Genomic DNA, 19,940 nt, shown 5'->3' with positions numbered 1-19,940 from the left:
GGAAGAAGACGTAAGAAGATGCTGGATGACCTTGGGGACAGAAGAGGATACTGTCATTTGAAGGAGAAAGCTCTAGATCGCATTAAGTGGAGGAATTGTTTTGAAAGAGACTGTGGACCTGTCGTCTTGACAGATTACTGATGATGATGATGTTCTGAATGTGTGAATTTACACATATAAACAAAATTAACTTTGAGATTTGAGGTTCTACAAAGATTGCAGTCTCCTGAGATGTTATGTTACGTAGTCTGTTTCAGACAGACCTGCTACCTACAGTTTCAAGGGGTCCTATCCTTGAGTGAGAAGGTTCCTCAAAAACATTGGTAAGTATCACACACACAGAAAATGTACTCACTTTTATTGTATTTTATTGTATTGTGACATGTTGCGCAAAGGAGACCCCCCCACCAGCAGTGACGCGGTGGGTGAGTCAGCGCTCCCCTCCCACTCCTCCGCGCGGTAACGTAACGCTCGCGTTACTACGGTAATAGACGAGTTCCCGCTCCGCCACTCCCCTCCGCGGTGACGTAACGCGCAACGCTAGGTACCCGTAATCAACTTCCTACTGTGACGTGGCACTCATTACGCAACCGGCAAGCACTGCAGCTATATAAGTGAGCTGCACAGCTGGTACCAGTCAGTTGTACTGTGACAGCCACCGAGCTGTAAAGTAATAGTCGCCGAGTCGAGTTATACCGTGGCCATCGCCGAAGACATTTCCCAGTTATAAAGTAACAGTCGCCGAGTTGAAACATAACAGCCGTGTGTGCGATAACCAGTGATCACCAGTCATATCTGGAGTGTGTAATTCAGGGAGACTTGTATAGCTCCCGCATTATTAGTACGTGAAGACTCTCGAAGAGAGTGTGAAGAGATTTTGTTCTAGGGTTTGTAAAGTGTGGAAACCCGCAACATTGTGATAATCAATTGTAGCTGTTATTTGAAGATTGTTAAATAAACCAATTAACCATCTCTACGGCGTCTTCAGTAACGTAAACACGTTACACTGGTGTCAGAATTGGGATCAGTAACGCAAACACGTTACAGTATCATGATTTATTAGTTAAATTTTAAGATAATTTAGTAAAAATATGAAAAATATTAAGTAAGCCAAAATGTTAAGCAGAATGAGGAATACTAATTAATTATTTCTGCATTACCTGTCTAACTTTTCATTGAGGAAGACACCACCAGTAACAGAGTCAATTTTAAAGATGGAGAGTGACGCAGGGCTGCGTGCTGCATGGAGACTGTAGAATACCTTCCTGTCCTCATCCTCATCAGTGGCCATCAGTCTTAGAATCTCAGTTCCCTTATCCACATTCTCTGATATCTCAACACTATACACTTTCTGTAAGAAGTTTGGCCGGTGGTCATTGATGTCGATCACTGTTACATACAACTGTGGGCAGCAAAACAGATGGATTAATATTAGTAGAATAACACATCAAGAAAATATTACACTTTAAATTAAATGTCTTTCACAATCTACATCAGCAGCAAAAGTGGCAACAATTTGTGTGAAATTGTGCATGCGCACACGCACACACACAAACACAAACACAAACATGTGTATTGGGTGATCAAAACTCCTATGGCCAAATTCTAGGTGGTTACAGAAAAATGTATACAAATAATTATCCAAATTTTTTGTTCTTTCAGAAGTATGGGATTCCACATCTTTCATTAGTTATGGTATTTTTTGTGTTCTGTGGTGTAGCTGTCATAATGTCCCAATATATACTTAATTTTGTTGTGGTGTCACACAAAAGAAAACACTGATGCTACACAAATATAAGACCACAACCTCGTCAAATGCATACTGGTAGCTGTGACAAGCATTTGGGGCCAATCTAGGCAACTGGATTATATCAGACGCTCCCTCAATATCACCGTGAAGTGTACATGCAAATTGGAGGGGGTAAATAGGAGCAGTTCTTCTGAAGAAATACAGAGAACAGTGTGTGAATCCCGCTTATGTGATCAGATATTTGTATTAATCATAATGTAAAATTAAAATGAAAAAAAAAAAAGCTAATAACTTCAGAAGCTTTGTTTTCCATTCACTGGAATCAATAGTAATAAATGAATGTGTTATGTATATATGAACCGGTGATTATTTCATTTCTTAAACGAAGATAAAATATTGTAACTTGACAAGAGTGATAAATCAAACAATAATTTGTTTACAATTTCTGCTCCACATTATCTCCCAGTAGTTTCTAAATTTTGGCCATAAGACTTTGAATCATCCTGCATACACACAATAGCAATTACAACATTATGTAGGTTTAGAAAGCAGTAAAACATAATCTCACAATATTTGTGACCACAATTCTTTTAAGACAAATGCAAGTACAATTTGGAAATAACACATGTCAACAAAGAGTAAAAAATTTTATTAACCCTTTTCATGCCAAGCTGTCCATAATTTAAAATAAATAACACAGATGTATACATGCACACCTGAACTCAATGAAATTTAACCTAACTTCAATTAACTTAACCTGCCCTGTCAAAGAATAGAAGTCCATAATATAAAAAAGTTTTAATAAAAGAAATTACTACAATTCGCACTACAAGCTCATTACTCTGTAAATCACAACAAACTTTACCTGAGTGTATACTGTATGTACTCCATCTGTCACACTGACAGTCAAGTTGTATTCATGTTGCTTCTCCCAATCTAGCTGCTTGGCCAGCAACACATTTCCCTTATCACGCCCAATGAAGAATTCATCTCGTTCATCTCCACCTACAGAAGGCATTTTTATATTCATCAGAGTATGTTCTTACTACTTATCATAAACTGTGAATCAAAAAAAAATTATTAGCTTTTGTACTCCACCGTTTATATTCAATTCTATTGCATTATGGCTGACGATAGATTTTTTTTTAATTCTAGACCTCACATAAGTGACATCATAATAAAACAAATCCATCGTCGACCAGTGATTGCATTTCTGAAAAACACAGTAATTAGTGACTGGGATTGGAAAGACCAAGGCCCATGGAACACTGAGGACCTGGCGAACTATGCTGCTGTTGACACTAATACAAGTTGAACTAATGTGTCTGTTCCTGCATTAAACAGAAGAAGAATTCTGCATCAACATCAGACATGAAATACAAAAGTAAAATGTATCATAAAACAGTGCAAAATAATGACAATTTGGAAGCTAGAAAGTTTTGGGATGTCAAAAGAGTCATGACCCTAGCAAATGGTGATCTACTGGTAAGGATGTCACTAATTACTTCCCATGTGAATACAAAATGAAAGCTATGGAAACATACAACCAACTACAGCCAATAATAAAACTGTATACAAAGAAAAACTGTGGACACTTGAAATTGTTGGTTTGCAGTTGGTGAGGGGCTGCAGTACAAAGACTGTCAGCTGTTTCTGATTCATTAACTGATAATGTAGGAGAGTATTTTATAAGGAACCCTGTCCGCCTCACACTGTACAGTACAAAAATGTATAAAAGTAAATAATTAGTTCTATTACACATATTTCTGAACAATTTTTAAATTAAGATGAGAGAAGAACTGAGTAATTACATATCTCCCTTGTAGCTACTCACCTACTATGTCATACCACAGCAGGTCTCCATCCTCATCAGATGCTTGGATAAGTGCAACAAGATATCCTGCCTGATCACTCTCCGTGATTTCAACATGTTGATTAGCGAGCTTTATCTGGGGAGGGTGAGGAGACTCTTGAGGAACTGCAGCCACCTGAACTGCTACACGAGTGGTGTGGCTATGCTGAGGCTGACCGTTATCTTGAGCACGAATCTATGCATTACAAAACATTATTACATACCAGTACCACTGTTTCAGAGTGTGATCTGAGATTCAACTGTTAACTCTCTTGCTGTAGAGCTTGAAGGAATGCTAGGTGCATTAGCAGCCAGTTTCTGCAGAAACTGCATTATTGCAAGTTCAAACTTCACAGTACTGTAGTTATCACATTTATATATCCAATGGTTTGTGAATAAACTTCTCAACCTGTATCTGGATCTGCTTGAATTTGAAATAAATGAACATGAACATGCTGAGAACTGTATCCAGGACAGGTAGGACATCTTTTGGCCACGTGTAGGAACTATCACCAATATTAAATGCAGTTTTTCCTCAGAGATGTAACAAAATACAGCATTTTTCTTTCACTCTGCACCATGTAAGTAGTGCTGTAGAGTGGTAAGGTGCATAAACAAACATGGTTTCTTTCAGATGCAAACAGACTGCAGAAGAGATTACAAGTAACCTTTTATTTAGGGGCCTCCATAGTCTAGAGGTAACGTTCCCACCTCATGACTCGTGGTACGCGGGTTCAAACCCGGCGGAGGTCGTGGAATTTTTAAGGGTGGAAAAATTCAGGGAACAAGTCCTCCGGGAGGGACTTTAAGCCGTGGATCCCGTGTCGTAGCTTTACGGCACGTAAAAGAACCTCATATCTCCAAAGGAGGTCACTGAGCCAAATTCAAGGACGTTTGCCGCCCAACAGTAGTCTCTAACGCCTCTGATAGATGGGGGAAGCATTATAGATACCGCCAAGCCAGTAAAGGCCGAACTTGCTGGCTCGGTCGGGACTGATGGTACACACCAATATCGGTAGGGTATAGAGACTGGTAGAATATCATAGAGGGAAGCACAATGGACCAGTACTGGTCTAAGGGCATGGGGAAACCCACCCTCTCCAATAACTAACTAACCAACCTTTTATTTGTTGATTTCAAATTCAAGGGCGAATATAATAATTGCTAAAAGTAATAAATTTCAATTACGATTTTTTTCATATTTATATGCATAATGAAGGAGATACTATGTCCTAACAAAACTATGCAGTAAAAGAAGTCAATTAACTATTGGGTCACAATCCCATGTCCACCTTGCAGTTACCTCCTAGCAGGTAAAATACAGCTTTAAAATCATGTGTTAAAAATCAAATGTAAGCAATATATTTTCTTTTACTCATTCACTTCAGTAAATGTTATCAGCCTCCTAGTATCAGTGCAAAAGTATGGGGCATTACTATGTTTCCACATGCACAGAACAAATCTATATCCAGTATTGCAAACCTGAAAGACCTTTCCAGACTGACATGACAGTATACGAGTAACTAAAAAATCACCCAACTGATTACTGGAGTAACCCTGACTTATGAACAGTTCCAACCATCATATATTGGCATACCCATATTAACTGAACACCAGGGTTTACATAAACAAATTGAGCATTTATATAAGAAATGGAAGTTGCTTCTGTTGTACCTAGCATATTAAAACATGGATCAAGAAACAGAGGGGGCTTCATTTAATTTCAAAAGATTACTGTAGAACATATAAACATGCAGGCATAATCAAATAACCAACTTAAAATATGGACTAAACAATGATAATGCCAAATAAACGATTTTAAGGTAACTAATAAATTAAAACAATTCAAGACAGAAATATTAAAATTTAATATGTATTATAAGGATATCTAAGTGAAGACTGGAGATCAAGAGATCTTCAACAAAAACGTTTAAAATCATGTCTTTGGAATTTATGAATATGATATAAAGAAAATTGGAAAAAATGTGAGTAGATTTTAAAATGTTCTGATGATGGTGTATAACACTAGAGATTACTAGATTTTTAGACTCTGCCCATCCTTCAGTATTCTAAAGAACACTAAAAAGAGTAGTGTTTCAGAAAATGTATTTGTTTCTATCCAAGGGTGAAGGGGTGGGGAACACCTACTCTGCTGGGTTCATTACAAAGAGCTAACCTCAAGTGTGTCTCCCACCCACCCCCTCACCTGAGGATGAAAACAGATCCATTTTCCAAAGTGTTGTGTTATTTAGTGTACTTCAGAATACCAGACGATGGAAAAAGCCCAAAACCCAGTAATCCAGGGGAAAGGACGCACTTTAGCAACTTGATCGATTTAAGTAATTGAATAATATGAATTTGTGGTATCCATAATTTGTCAGCTAAAGAACTTCAGCCTAACTTTTTATACAAGAGAATACATGTTGATTACAGCCAGAAAATGTGTGTTCCACACTAACATTTACAATGAAGTGTAGCAATTTGCTTACCCTTAGATCATATTCTTGTCCTGCTGTGAACCCACGCTGTGAGTAAACAACACCAGTTCTTGGATGGATTTTGAACTTCCCTATGCCTCGACCAGACTTTATGCTGTATTGCAGTTCCCCATTAGGGCCAATGTCTTGATCATATGCAAGGACCTGTGAAAACAATTAACTGTTTATTTCTTTATTTGTATCTAATGGAAACAAATTAAGAATTCATATTTTTAAACAAACTATACAATGCTGAAAGTTTCTCAACCTTGTATTGTATTGTATTGTATTGTATTGTATTGTGCATTTTATTCATAACATGAATATAAATAAATTGTTATATTTTGACATAAACAGCAGAAATAACATACAAATAAATGCTTTAAAGTAAAAGTAACAGTGGTGAAATAGAAATAATTGGGCAACCCCTCAACCTCTTCCATGCAGCATTTACTTTAACAATCATGTTATTTGTACTGCACACAATTACAGGATTTTAAATTGCACCATGTAAAACTTTCCTTGCTACAAAAATTGATCAGTCAATATGATTGTGCAGGGTGATGCTGATATAATGAATTCAGTTTATAAGATACCTCTCTATGTAATGACTCCATGTGTACTGCCATTAGCATTTTACAATTATTTCTATTTTAGCAATAACATGGGAAGGTAAAAAAAAAAGACTTCTCTAGTAGTAGAGGGATAAAACCTCCAATAGGCATGTGACCAATAGCTGAGATACCATTTTGGATTTCTGTTCATGCAAATTTTTCGTGCACATTTTTCTTCCTTCAATCCCTGATTATCAGCAACTGAGAAGCAGTCTCAACTGTGGCTGCAGTATTAGTCTGTCTCACCCTACTCCTATCATCATCATCATCATCATCATCATCATCATCATCATCATCATCATCATCATCATCATCATCACCATCACCAAATGCAGGAAATGATGGCTGGTTTAGTATATCTCCCAAAATAATGCCTAGAGTAACGCAACCCCAAAATGGTGACGAGATCAGTATACTTCCCAAAACAAGGAACTTCTATTCATATTCTGAATTCCTTAGTATGTGTGGAAAAAGTATATAGGAAGGGAAAATAACAAAATATTTGTAAATCAAGACACGGTTAAGGAAATATATTAATTATAGAAACTCCAAGAAAGATGGTATGTTAATGAAAGATAGCACACCAGAAGAAATGTCTGTAAACTAATTATTATATGGGAATACATAAGCATAAAACCTCTATATCCTGTGCAGGAAAGTTTGGCAAGGCTCTGAAATTTAAATTTTTAAATGGGCATTATTTTTCCATTTCCTAAACTTTCATATATTATTTATTAATTTTCCCATTCTGCTTTCATAACAATAAACAAGTTCTGTTCTTATGCATCTCTTTTCTTTTGAAGAACTATTTAATGGACAAAATCATAATAAAGAGAAAAAAAGGCGTGTGAGACTATCAAGTATACAGAACCTGAAAAGAAACAATCCTCTCCTACAGAAATATTCATGAAATATGTTGTATATCAACTGTTTCAGCTGTTTTATCTGAAATCATCACAGTAAAGACACTATCAGTTCCACTACTTGGTAAAATTTTATGGTATTTTGTCTTTGAAAGTTACAAATTGCATATGTTAAATGCTTAAAAATGTATTTTATATGTTCAAATACTAGTATATCATTGGGAACCATTTTTCATCAAAATCTTGGAAAACTAGTATTTAAAGTGAGATATAAGTTGAAGGAACTACTTGAAGGAGTGAAAATTAATTGTATCGTAATAACACGATAATTCTATATTAAATCTGTATTCAGACCCCACTTTCAGCATTCTACATTCCAAGCAGTACTGTACCTTATCTACTCCACTTCTACAGTACAAGTTGTAAGAACTACTCATGGTGTAAAATACACAAAAATACACAAATAGTAAGGAGAATAGCATTAACTACAATCCAAATCTATACAAAACTGTTAATAAGTGTAAAGTTTTCAAATCATTTCTTAATTACAATGATAAAACCCCATTAAAAACTACTGGAATATTACAGACAAAATTAGAATGTAATCTGCCAAATCACATATCACCTGAACACCTGAAATGCAGGCCAACAACAGAATCTGAGGCATCAGGAATATCTTAGTCTGCATCTATCCATACTTCTTTTAGCTATAAATGCATTTATATAAACACTGAAATGTTTACTTTAAATTTAATAAACTGTTGAATGATGAGAGGGACTTTATACACTTTTCCCTCATCAAGTATAAATCAGCAATTATAATATCCAATGTATATAAGCTTCGTTAACCAATTATCCTTATATGTATGGACAACAGAACACTCACAAATACTGAAGCTTGAAACCAAAACATATAATAACCAGTGCTTTGTACTGAATGAACTGCACTAGCAATCAATTACTAATTAAACATTCCACATAAAACACAGTGCTCACTAGCAGTTTAACATGCCAAAATGCATAGCTCACACATACAACACACAAATAATTTCATACTAGCATCAAAAGAAACATAATACATAGAAGAAAGGCAAACACATAACACAATTTAATTTTTAAATGATGCTGTACATGGCCATACAAAATACCCTGGCACAGACTTGTCAGTTCCTTACCCTTAATATTGGTTCTCCTGATAAGCCGACAGGATCGAAACTCTCCCAAGTGCCGTTTTCGAGAAATGTATCAACAGCAAGCTCAAGGTCCTCTGTGCCATTCTGTGTGAGGCGTAAACACAAGCTTGCTTTAAATGATATTGACAATGGTTGATGTGTATTATTAAATGGTTCATATACAAGCCTGAGCCCGTCAGTACATACTGATGATTGTTGTATCATTCTTCCAGTTTTTGATCACCTTTAGTTACTAGTAAGTTAACTGAACAGAGTTAAAGACTATCAATTTGACAGAACAGAATATGGCAGATAATGATATTAATTCCAGGAAATGTTTATTACAAAAATAATTGTACTAAAAATTATTTAAAAATTGCTCTCCATCCAAACTGTTTAACAAGTCATTAAACATTTTAATACTCCTTAATTCTGTTTAAAAATTACTATTGAATATAAAGAGATTAAAACTTTTGTGACAATATAAAATCACTATCTTCAACAACTCAAGCATAATTTCAGAAAAAATTCTGCCTAATTAAATTGGAGGGACCAATTATAATGAGAATAAAATTATATTTGTTGGTAATTATATCAAACTGGGTTTTAGGATGTGTACTCATATACCATGATCATTATTGTATTAATTTAGAATCCAGTAAATCTAGCCATCATAAAATAGTAAATATACTAAACCATCATTTGTACAGGAACCATCGTCAATAACTTTTAAGGGAAAAGCTTATAGAAATTGTAAACGTTGACACTGATGGGCTAAAAGAAATGTAAAATATTGCACTGTGCTGCTCCCTTATTTCCATAAGCACGGCCCAATCATCTACTCACTGATTATGGTTTGGAGGCCAGAAGCACCCAAGAATATATGAAAACCTTTCAAGAACTAATGCTTACATGATGTTAAATAACCACATAATTTAACATAAAGCCCATAAATGTAAACAGAAGTATCAAAACTGTGTACTGTACCACAAATAGCTGACATAATATAACAAATAATTTAGTGCACAACAAAGAATAACCTATAGGAAATGGATGTGGAGATCCTTCTGCATTTAAACAGGTTTGACAAAATGTTCAGCATGTCATAGAAAACTAACAACTGCAAACTATTGTCTAAGGATGTGACAGAAGTGGGAGAAGACAATACTAACTGATCAGTTGCAATAACTGCAAAAACTGCAATAAAAACAAATGGCAATAATTTTCATTTTCAAAATTACATATTTCACAGAACAAACTAATTTTGACATTGAGCTGAATCTTGAGCACTGGCAAAAATGTACTATGTTATGATGTTAACATCCAGCAGAGTTATGAAGCATAATTAACTCTCTGTTTGCAGTTTATTTACTGAGGCTGTCAATAGCTTACAACTATATAGCATTGAATGAATTGATAAACAATGAATAGGAAAGGATGTGGAACTATGCGGTCATTAACTAATTTAAGACACTATCCCAGCATACTCTCGTAGGGGTTGAAGAAAACAACAAAGAAAACTCAGTAAAAATTGCTGGTGTCTTGGCTGTAATCTGAACTGGATCCTTCACAAGTACAAGTCAGAAGCATTTCTAACTTGAACTAATTTCCTTTGTATAATTCATTCTAGTATCCTGAATTCTCATATAGTGTGTGTGTGTGTGATTAATTCACCTACTAAATGCTTCTTTGTAGTTTTCTCTACAGGCATCATTTCACCTTACAGTCTCTCCTCACCTGTATTTATATTAAGCTGCAAAAATACTATGAAGTACTAACAGAAGAAGGTCACTCCTTTTTCATTTACAGTCTTTATAAAGTGCAAGGAAATCAGAAGTTCTCTAAATAAGATGGACACTGACTCCCCTGAGTGCCAATGACCTCACTATTTTCATAATTTCTAACAGGATATAGGAAGCAGCCCAGTTAATTCAATATAGTCATGACCATAGAAAGTGAGTGCGCTTTATATTAAAATATATGCTTCAAGAAACAGTTTACTCATATGAATTGTTATTACTGCTTTTCAAACCAAAAATGCATGATATAATGCTTATATCTTAATGCATTTCTTACATTTACAAAACACATGCTTTCTGATATGCTCTGTAACTTATTGCTACCACCTATCACTTCTCAATGGTCTTTAAACACCAGAAGGTGTACATAAATATATAATGGTATCTCATGTATGGAGATTGTAATATGTAAAACCCATTCATGATGCAAATGATCACATGGTTGTGTACATGACACACCAGCAGTTGACCACAAGCTGTGTAGCAGAAGGGGAACATTAGAGCAAATGGAAACAGTGTGTAGTAATCCCCAAACCGGGTTTCATGTGAACAATTCTTACAGCCAGAAACTGAAAATCCATACCTCTGTTATCAGTTAAAACATGAGTACAGTGCTTTCATTAGTTTTCTAGGATCATGACAAATAAAAGCAGAAAATTTACAGAATATTTAAATTGATGGGAACAAGAAACACAGCCAGACATGAAACACAAGTCTATAGTAGACATAAAAGTGAATCTGACCACCACCTCATGAAAGTCGTACTGATAAAATGTGACCAGAACTAATTATACTGATGTAGGTTGAACATATGACATTTACAAGAAATTGATGTATCAGTTCACATTTGTATTTACCTATTTGTCACTTCTTACAATCAGAGTTCTACATGCCCACAGAAATTTTCATCTTCTCATACACCATTGTATGATAAGATAGTGTGACATGTTGATCCCTACCGCCCCAGCTCCACGTAGCGGTAACTTAGCGCTCGCGTAATAGGCGAGTAATCACCCCGCAATATGCAACGCGTGGTGACGTCACGAGCGGAGCTGAAGATAGTTCTGAGCAAGCCTACGAGTCGAGTTGTAACCTGGCCATTGCCGAAGACAGTTAGTTATAAAGTAACAGTCGCCGAGTTGAAACATAACAGCCGCATGTGCGATAACCAGTGATAACCAGTTATATCTGGAGTGTGTAATTCGGGGAGACTAGTATAGCTCCCGCATTATTAGGACGTGAAGACTCTCGAAGAGAGTGTTAAGAGATTTTGTTGTAGGGTTCGTAAACTGTAGAAACCCGTAACTTTGTGATAATTAATTGTAGCCGTTATTTGTAGATTGTTAAATAAACCAATTAACCATCTCTACGGCGTCTTCGGTAACGCAAACACGTTACACTGGTGTCAGAAGTGGGATCAGTAACCAGCAACACGTTACAATACTGTGAGGAAAAATTGAAAATTATGAATTCTGAAATCTGAGAAATGAAGATAAAATGAAAATAAAACTGCAAACCCAATCTGAATTTTTGTTCCACATACACTACAAAAAATGTGAAGCAAATAAAATGTTATTGAAATTTGTTTGAATGTGAACATTGTTTTAGTCAGAGTGTTGGGTGACAAACACAGAGTTTAACAAAAGTTCAGAAGTCAAGAGTGGAGTTCTTTAAATCAGAACTTTAAAATTCATGGACATACACATGACTGATCTATATCAAACATGAAGGGAATGTATTATATTTAATTCAAATTTGCCAATATAAAACAATATACCCTTTTGAAATGGGAGCACGCGGTAGCATAGTTGGTTGAGGAGCTATGCTACAAGCCGGAAGGTCACGGGTTCAAGTCCCGATGAGGTCACTGGATTTTTTTTTCAATTGACCTAATTCTTCCAGCTGCACTAGGCCCTGGGGTTTACTCAACCTCTAACAGAAATGAGTACCAGGAATTAATTTAATAATTTTCCTGCAGAGTAAAGCGCGGCCGGCACATAAGGCTGACAACCTTGCCGCCATCTTTGAGCCGACTGTCTAGATAGTGTGGGACCTTCAACGTTTCACAACCCTATGGGCCTTCACGGCCTGTTAAAGGGATAGCTTAATTTTTTTTTACTTTTACCCTTTTGAAATTATTGGTGGAAGCCTCAAGGCTGAATGTCCAATCTTCATAATATTAGTTTTGTCAAATTTAGACACATTTTTTTAAGAAATCACAATTTTTATTACATTTCTGAAATGCAAATATTTAATAACTTCCTTGCATTTTGTGTTGGAGATGAAAACAGGCAGCAGATACAGTAAAACCTCAAATGTGTGTCTTAAATTTCATAGCATTAAAGCATGTAGCTCCCTAGAAAAACTTTTCTGTTCTATGAAATTAATATTGTGAAAACAGGGCTTACAGCTTTCCTTTTAATGAGCCCTTTAACTTAAAAATTCTTTAATTTAGAATCTTGTTTTCTTTTTGCTAGATATTCAACTTAAATAATGTAGCTTTATCAATAAGATAAGCAACCATTACTCTGGCGGTCATGATACAAAGTAACATTTCCTGTCAGCCTGCATCAATGTCCCATCACCAATCACCAAGCATTACTGTAGCAGCCCAACTCTTCTCTAGATCTTATTTATAATATGCCCATTAGAAACGTCAATAATCTAAAATAACTATCAATCAATTCTGGAATTACATTTCAATTTGGGGCTCTTAAATTACCAGTGGTGCCATATTTATGTAACTAAATAATTAACTACATGGGGTAGATCTTTCTTGAGAAGCCAACAGTTGCTTGTATAGTAATACATTAAATTCTACATGTGACTGAATGGAGATTTTTAATATTTCTAACGAAATTTAAACTGTAATCATGCACTAGATAGTTTATTTATGAAGCAGATATGACTACAGGAATCAATCATCTCATTCAGTTGACAATATAGAATGTATTCACAGCATGTTTCTAAAGCCATGTGTACTTGCAGTGCAAAGTAACTTAACAGACACGACTTGACCTTCCAAAATGTACCTTCTTCTAACAGATTCAAAAATTGCTATATCTACTGAACGGAATCAGTAAACTTAGTGATCATCACTGGTCAAATTTATTTAATTACAAAAAATCAATACATATATTAACAACATTCCCTGAGGTCTACTGTACAGATTAAGGCTGTATTACTCTTTTTACTTCTAGAGTTACTTTAAAAACCAATATTCTGAAACTTAAAACTGATTTTATCTTAACAGTTTGAATGATAGTGGTTTACTGTTCTAACAGAACCAAATAATCACTTTTATAAAACATCTCATTAAGTCTTATATCAAAACTTTGGATAATAAAACAGATAACCTGCATCCACTAGTCCTTTGTTGGAATAAGAGACTGCTAGAAATCACTCATTATTATAACAAAAAACAATTATATGTGATAAATATTAATTGCAATATGCTCCTTACTAAAAAAAATTACTGAAGTGTAGAGAGATACTGCTGCCTAGTTACTTAACCCTTTGCATGCCTTGTGCCGATTTCATCAGTTCAGGCTACTTGTATTACATCTGCCAGTGTTGAAGACACCAGCACATTCTTAATTAATTAGTATGACATTTCTGCCAATAGATCGCATCAAATGTGTGACACCAATCTTCACAAGAAGTAATGGACTTCTGAAGGAACTATTCCTCTAGCTGTTTAAGACCACATGAAGAAATAAATGCATGTTTTTCTTGCAACTGCATTTACCAGCAACCACGCTGCATATTTTTAAATGGTGGGGACTGCCAGGCAAAGGGTTAACTAACTACAGCTAAATATATACTATGATGCAGACTACAACACTGTCTACCTCACCAAAAAACCTGGAAGAGAGTTGCAAAATGTCAACCTTCGGTATTAAATGCAACAGTACATAGGTAAAACATGACGCCACTAAGTAAATGCATAATCTAGCACACAGATAAAAAAAAGAAAGACAGCATACTATCAAATATGTGATTTAAAATTAAAAATATACTGTGTAATTTTCTTATTAGCCAAGCAATTCTCTTTGACAGACTCATTCAGTGCAATTTCTTCCTAAACACTGTGAAGTGAAAAAAATTAAGGCAGTGCTTTAACACAGTACAGTGACTTGAAATTGCAATATAAAAACAAACATGATGTCAACAGTCAATATGGCGTTTTGCAGATTGTGCGGCACGATCTGACATATTCACTTAACTGACACTCAGTATGACTAACAATAATTGCATGGATCAAGTCAATCCAATGTGACAAGATAAACACATGAAGTTGCTTCTCCCAAATGTTCACTGCATGCATAAAGTTAATTATTGTTCTTAGGTTCAATATTAATAAAATATTAAGTAGTACTGTTACAAGAGCATATTTCAACATCAGGAGATTTATTTATTTAAACATATTAACATTCATATTAAATTCTGAGATGTAATGAAACCTGAACAACGAAACAGTGAGCATAAAAGTTTGAATCATGCGAAGAGTGCTAGTGTGGTAACAAGTATGTGAAATTTATCAGATTGAAATGAATCACAGACTGACATTTGGTATTACATTAAAAAATTGAAAGCAATGAACAGATTTAAACCATAACTGTGCCATACAGTTTAACATGCCACACTTCTAATTAATATACTAAAGCCTCCATGTTCTCGTCATCACTCTCAAAATTCAAAGATCCATCATATATCTGATATATATCTCCTCTAATGGCCAGAGTCAATAAAATCAAAGTCTGACTAAAAGAGAAGATAAAACTATGGTGTGCAGTTCTACGAAGGTCAGCTAAAAGTGCTATGAAATCAATGATAGGGCACAGTCTCTGAAACTTTAAAAATGATAGATAAGACAAGGTCAGATATACATACATACCCAAAAAAAAATACAGAGGACTAAAATTCAAGCTGATGGATTTTCCTAAATATCAAACGGAACCTAACAGCAAACACACTGATATCAACGAGTACTACAAAAATGAGATGCATGTATAGTACTAACATAAAAACTTTTAGATTTTATTCATATTTAATATTTGACTCATTATAACCTTGATATAAAACTCCACTAAAATAGCATCAAAGCAAATGAACTAATGACCTCATTTTTCATACATGAGAGTCAAAGGCATTTCACAAAATTTACCTAGTATCAATAGAACAGTGACATTTCTGGAAGGCTGTGACAGGATGGCCATGTGGGTAGGGCTTGGGAAACAAGGAATATGTGTAGGAATTTGATGAGGTAACCTCTTGGGAAATGTCACAGGGACAGCTTTACCATTTAATTTCTGAGGCTGGAAGGCAGATGGAACTATGGACTTTATCCAGTTGCAGGTTTTCACACTACTAAATCTTAAAGTTCTGCTTCTATTATAATTTAGTTAATTCATCAATGCACTGGAGATTTTTTAAAAATTAATGACTCTTCCAGTTATTAATAATTCTTAATTGTAGTGACAGAACCAGTTGCTTTTTCTGGTTATTGTCACTAGGGCTCCAAATGCCTCCTAAATGTTGCATGAAACTATACTGAATCCTGGTAAGTTCAGAATACAGCCCTTAAAATATGTAAGGAAAGGTTCATGTATTTTTCTTGGGGGGCAGTTTAGTTACGTCCACAGACTCCTTGTGGACTGAAGATAAGAATACCAAATGTCAGTTGTGGAATAAGTACAGCAAAAAGCTGGGCCCCTACCTGAAACAAAGGCACGTCTAAATTTGAAGACTCCGGAATTGTGACTTTGTAGTACATCTGTTCAAACACTGGTGCATTATCATTTACGTCTGATACTGCAACTACTACACGTGTTGTGGAAGACAGAGCAGGTGTTCCATTGTCACTCACTGTCACCTACAACAGACACATATCAACATTAGAAAATCTCTCGCTGAACATCACATTAATGTCTTGGTTAACACAGCAATATTCATAAATATATGTGTCTTGCCCATGGCAGCCATAAAAACACTTGTTTCTTTGTAAAGCTTACCATACTCAAATTCTCAAGCAAAAGATATTATTTTTGTTTCATATTTGAAAGCAGGTTTTGTTCTTAATAATGCCAATTATTAAAGAGATTCACAAAAGAAGGAACTGGTTTATAAGCTATATGTCTTGTGCGTATAATCACTTTGATAGTGATTCTGTATGGATATCATCGCCATCTTCACAGAGTCGCAGTATTCTACTCTGAAGATGGCCTTAGCATGTACTTCCAAAACTTTGGCAACATGTTTACATTCACAGGATGCAAACACCCACGTACAGAAACAACATTAACAACGAACCAATGTGAAAGGCCAAAATCATTAATTGCACTCTGTCAACAGCATGTTTCAGTAGAACAGCAGAATTACTGTGTACATGAATTGGATATAATATGGAATGAAGTAGGCGTATCCTGTTTAAGGTTCTTTTTCTATAAATTGTCTAGAGGGACTAGAGAAAATCAAGAATACCTCAGACAGGATACTTTTTCTAAGTTTCAAACACAAAAATTCCCAAATACAAAAGAATTTTAACAACTGGACTGCAGCATTCAGTAAGGATAAAAGATTCGAATATGGGACTTCCATACTGGAAGAAAGACTGCTGACCACCTCACCAAAATGTTCGAATATGCAAGATTACATAGTGCCATGCATTCTAACTTTCAGATGGAGGTGATTAGTCAGATTTACGATCAGGCCACTTTACCCCAAGGGAAAGTGTCCCTACTACCCAAAAATAGGAGACTGGGTGGGCCCCAGAGCCGATCTGGGAACTGTGGAGAAGAGTGTTTTGGCCCTGCCGGAAATCGAACCCCGATCCCTCGGTTATTCAGGCCGCAGTTTCGTCACTATACCGGCTCCAAACAAAAGATGAAGGGCAATGGACTTAAAAATAGACAATCTTTGTGGAATAAAAACATGAAACAACGTAAAACAGTAACATAAGGAAAGTGAAAATTACTTCTTTGGGGCCAGAAACAGGGGGGTAGACACTGTCTGCCTAGTCCCGGAGCGCTAGGTTTGATTGAGCTACTTTCAGTGTCTTAAAAGGCATAACAATCGCTCCCAAGAAAGATAATCATAAGCGTACAGAGAAATAATTTCCTTCTAACATGTGTTGTTCATTTTCCGAGAACTGGAGCGTCTACCTAGTTCCGAAAAGCCATTTCCACCCCTGATCGTCTGTCGTTGTTTCAGATAGTTCCACTGATGATCAGACATTCGTTCACACAGAACGCGGAGTTGGCATTGTCCGTCGTGTTTCCTCTAACTGAAAACAAAGAATCATGATGCTGATTGAGAATCTCCGGAAATCACGGTAAATGCTATTTCCGTCAAAGTGCCGCAAGGCAGCAGTGCTTGATAGATGGACTGAATTCTGACAGCATCCTGTAAACATCTAACTTGGCCTCAAGGTTTGTGTGGAGTTGCTTTTATCAAGACACATGAGGTATTCTCTGAGAGGGGGGTTTACATAAAACGGCCACCCGTAAGCTCTTCTCATGGCTGTGCTAGACGGACGCCAGGAAACTAGCTCTCACTTGTCACAACTTCTTATTACGGCTCGCTTCCAGGATGACGGTGGGTTATATCCAGAGATGCAATGTCATAACTCAGATTCTTCGGCTGGGACGGTGAAAATGTAGGCGGCGTCGTTTACCGTAGAGGATATACTACGAGTAAATGGAAAACTAACATCGTCGGCTATAACGGTGTACACACAGAATGGAGGTTAAGGTCCATAAATTCTTGACCAAAATCGTGAGATTGTTTTACAGCAATTTCTTCACACCCCGAAACTAATGACGCTATGGTAATTTCGAGAAAACCGGTACTAAAGTTCCAATAATTCTCAAACTATATTAAGGTTAGAGCCACTCTCCGACCACCTTTAACTCAAATAATGGTGCCAAATTATGCAGAGATAAGTGACCATGCCGTAACTGACGCGGTCAGAGCTGGCTTCTCACCGCAGTTTCGTACGATTTCATGTTAGGTTCGTAGTGGACGAAGTGGCACTATAATGGGCTTTTACCAGAGTTTCTTCCGCTTTCCCCACTAATCGACCGCCTCTGTGGTCTAGTGGTCAGAACTCCTGGCTACAGATCCAGCGGTCTCGAGTTCGATTCCCGGCACTGCCAGATTTTTTGTGAAGTAGTAGGTCTGGAACGGGGTCCACTCAGCCTCGTGAGGATAAGTGAGGAGCTACTTGAAAGGAAAAATAGCGGCTCCGGTCTAGAAAACCGAGATTAACGGCAGTGGGAATCCGTTGCGCTGACCACGCGACACTCTGTATCCGCTAAGTTGGCACTAACTTCGCCGACAAGCGGCGGTCGCTCGGTTGGTATAGTTCGTTTTCGGACTAAAGGCCACGGAGTTTGTTCTCCCACTAATCATACATAATTCCACCACTACTTCATATTCATGTAAAGAGTGGTTCTAAATTATTATCGGGGTTTCCGTGGCCAATAATTTTCAAATCTCACGTGCCATGTTCAAGTTGTTTACCCTTCTGCAGGATTGATTCTATAGACCAGGGGTCTCCAAACTTTTCGAAACGCGGGCCACATTAGGTAATTCAGCACTTTCAACGGGCCGGATAAAATGAGAAATTAATAACTTTAGGTATATGAGTTTTATTGAAAGCACAGAATTTCATAAACTAAATACAAAGTACGTGAGAATAAATTATCGTATATTAATGACAACAGACAGTAGCAGCAAATGCTCATATTTTCATCACAAATTATAATAGAACAATTAATGTGAATGATGGAACTCTTTTTGCATTCTTAAAATCTGATTAAGTTGGGGTGATGATGATCTGTTACAATTGCACTGCACCACTGCAAGAAGTCTTGTGCACAAGACGGCTGGTAACGAACTGCTCGCGCTACCTACATTGCCACGAAGTGACACTGCCGATCGAGGCCGAACAAGTACGAAGAAATACCGCGCAGTATACGGCCCAGAATTAGTAAAATTCTGAATAATATTAATATTAACATAATATGGAATATCAATATATTTTAAACACAATCTTAATTAATGAATTTGAAATCTGTGAACAAGTATTTTTTTACCAGTACCCATTAGAAAATTAGTTCAATTGGCGCATTTCTGCACAATTCTTTCGCGGGCCGGATAAAATCATATCGCGGGCCGTAGTTAGGAGACCCTTGCTATACACAATAGAACGCTCTGAATTACACCTTCAAATTCCAGTGGGAGTTTTTTTTTGTATCCGGTTTGAAAATTATAGTCAACGGAAACCCCCACAATAATTTAGGAGCACCCGTTATCACTGCCCCCAGTTGTACGATAGTCATGACCAAGTAGCATATTGTCACATCCTCAATCTATAAGTTCGGGGCTTCATATCTCTGATCGAGCACTTG

General features: G+C 36.4%; 1 protein-coding gene across 1 annotated transcript in view; it reads right to left on the bottom strand.

Annotated features, from left to right (window-relative positions):
• LOC111870222 (fat-like cadherin-related tumor suppressor homolog) overlaps positions 1–16,402 on the bottom strand; it is a gene marked incomplete at its 5' end in the record, with an annotated part of 105,677 nt that extends 89,275 nt beyond the window's left edge. The window contains 6 exon segments of the mRNA XM_033753719.1: positions 1,161–1,402; positions 2,616–2,755; positions 3,585–3,798; positions 6,092–6,244; positions 8,732–8,833; positions 16,247–16,402. Coding sequence (XP_033609610.1) covers positions 1,161–1,402; positions 2,616–2,755; positions 3,585–3,798; positions 6,092–6,244; positions 8,732–8,833; positions 16,247–16,402 — 1,007 coding nt within the window.
• Positions 16,403–19,940: the final 3,538 nt, after the last annotated feature.

The sequence above is a fragment of the Cryptotermes secundus genome, unplaced genomic scaffold (assembly GCF_002891405.2).
Source record: "Cryptotermes secundus unplaced genomic scaffold, Csec_1.0 scaffold1412, whole genome shotgun sequence".
NCBI classification, from domain to species: Eukaryota; Metazoa; Arthropoda; class Insecta; order Blattodea; family Kalotermitidae; genus Cryptotermes; species Cryptotermes secundus.
Note: the sequence above shows the minus strand (reverse complement) of the source record. Positions and strands in the feature narration are given on the sequence as shown.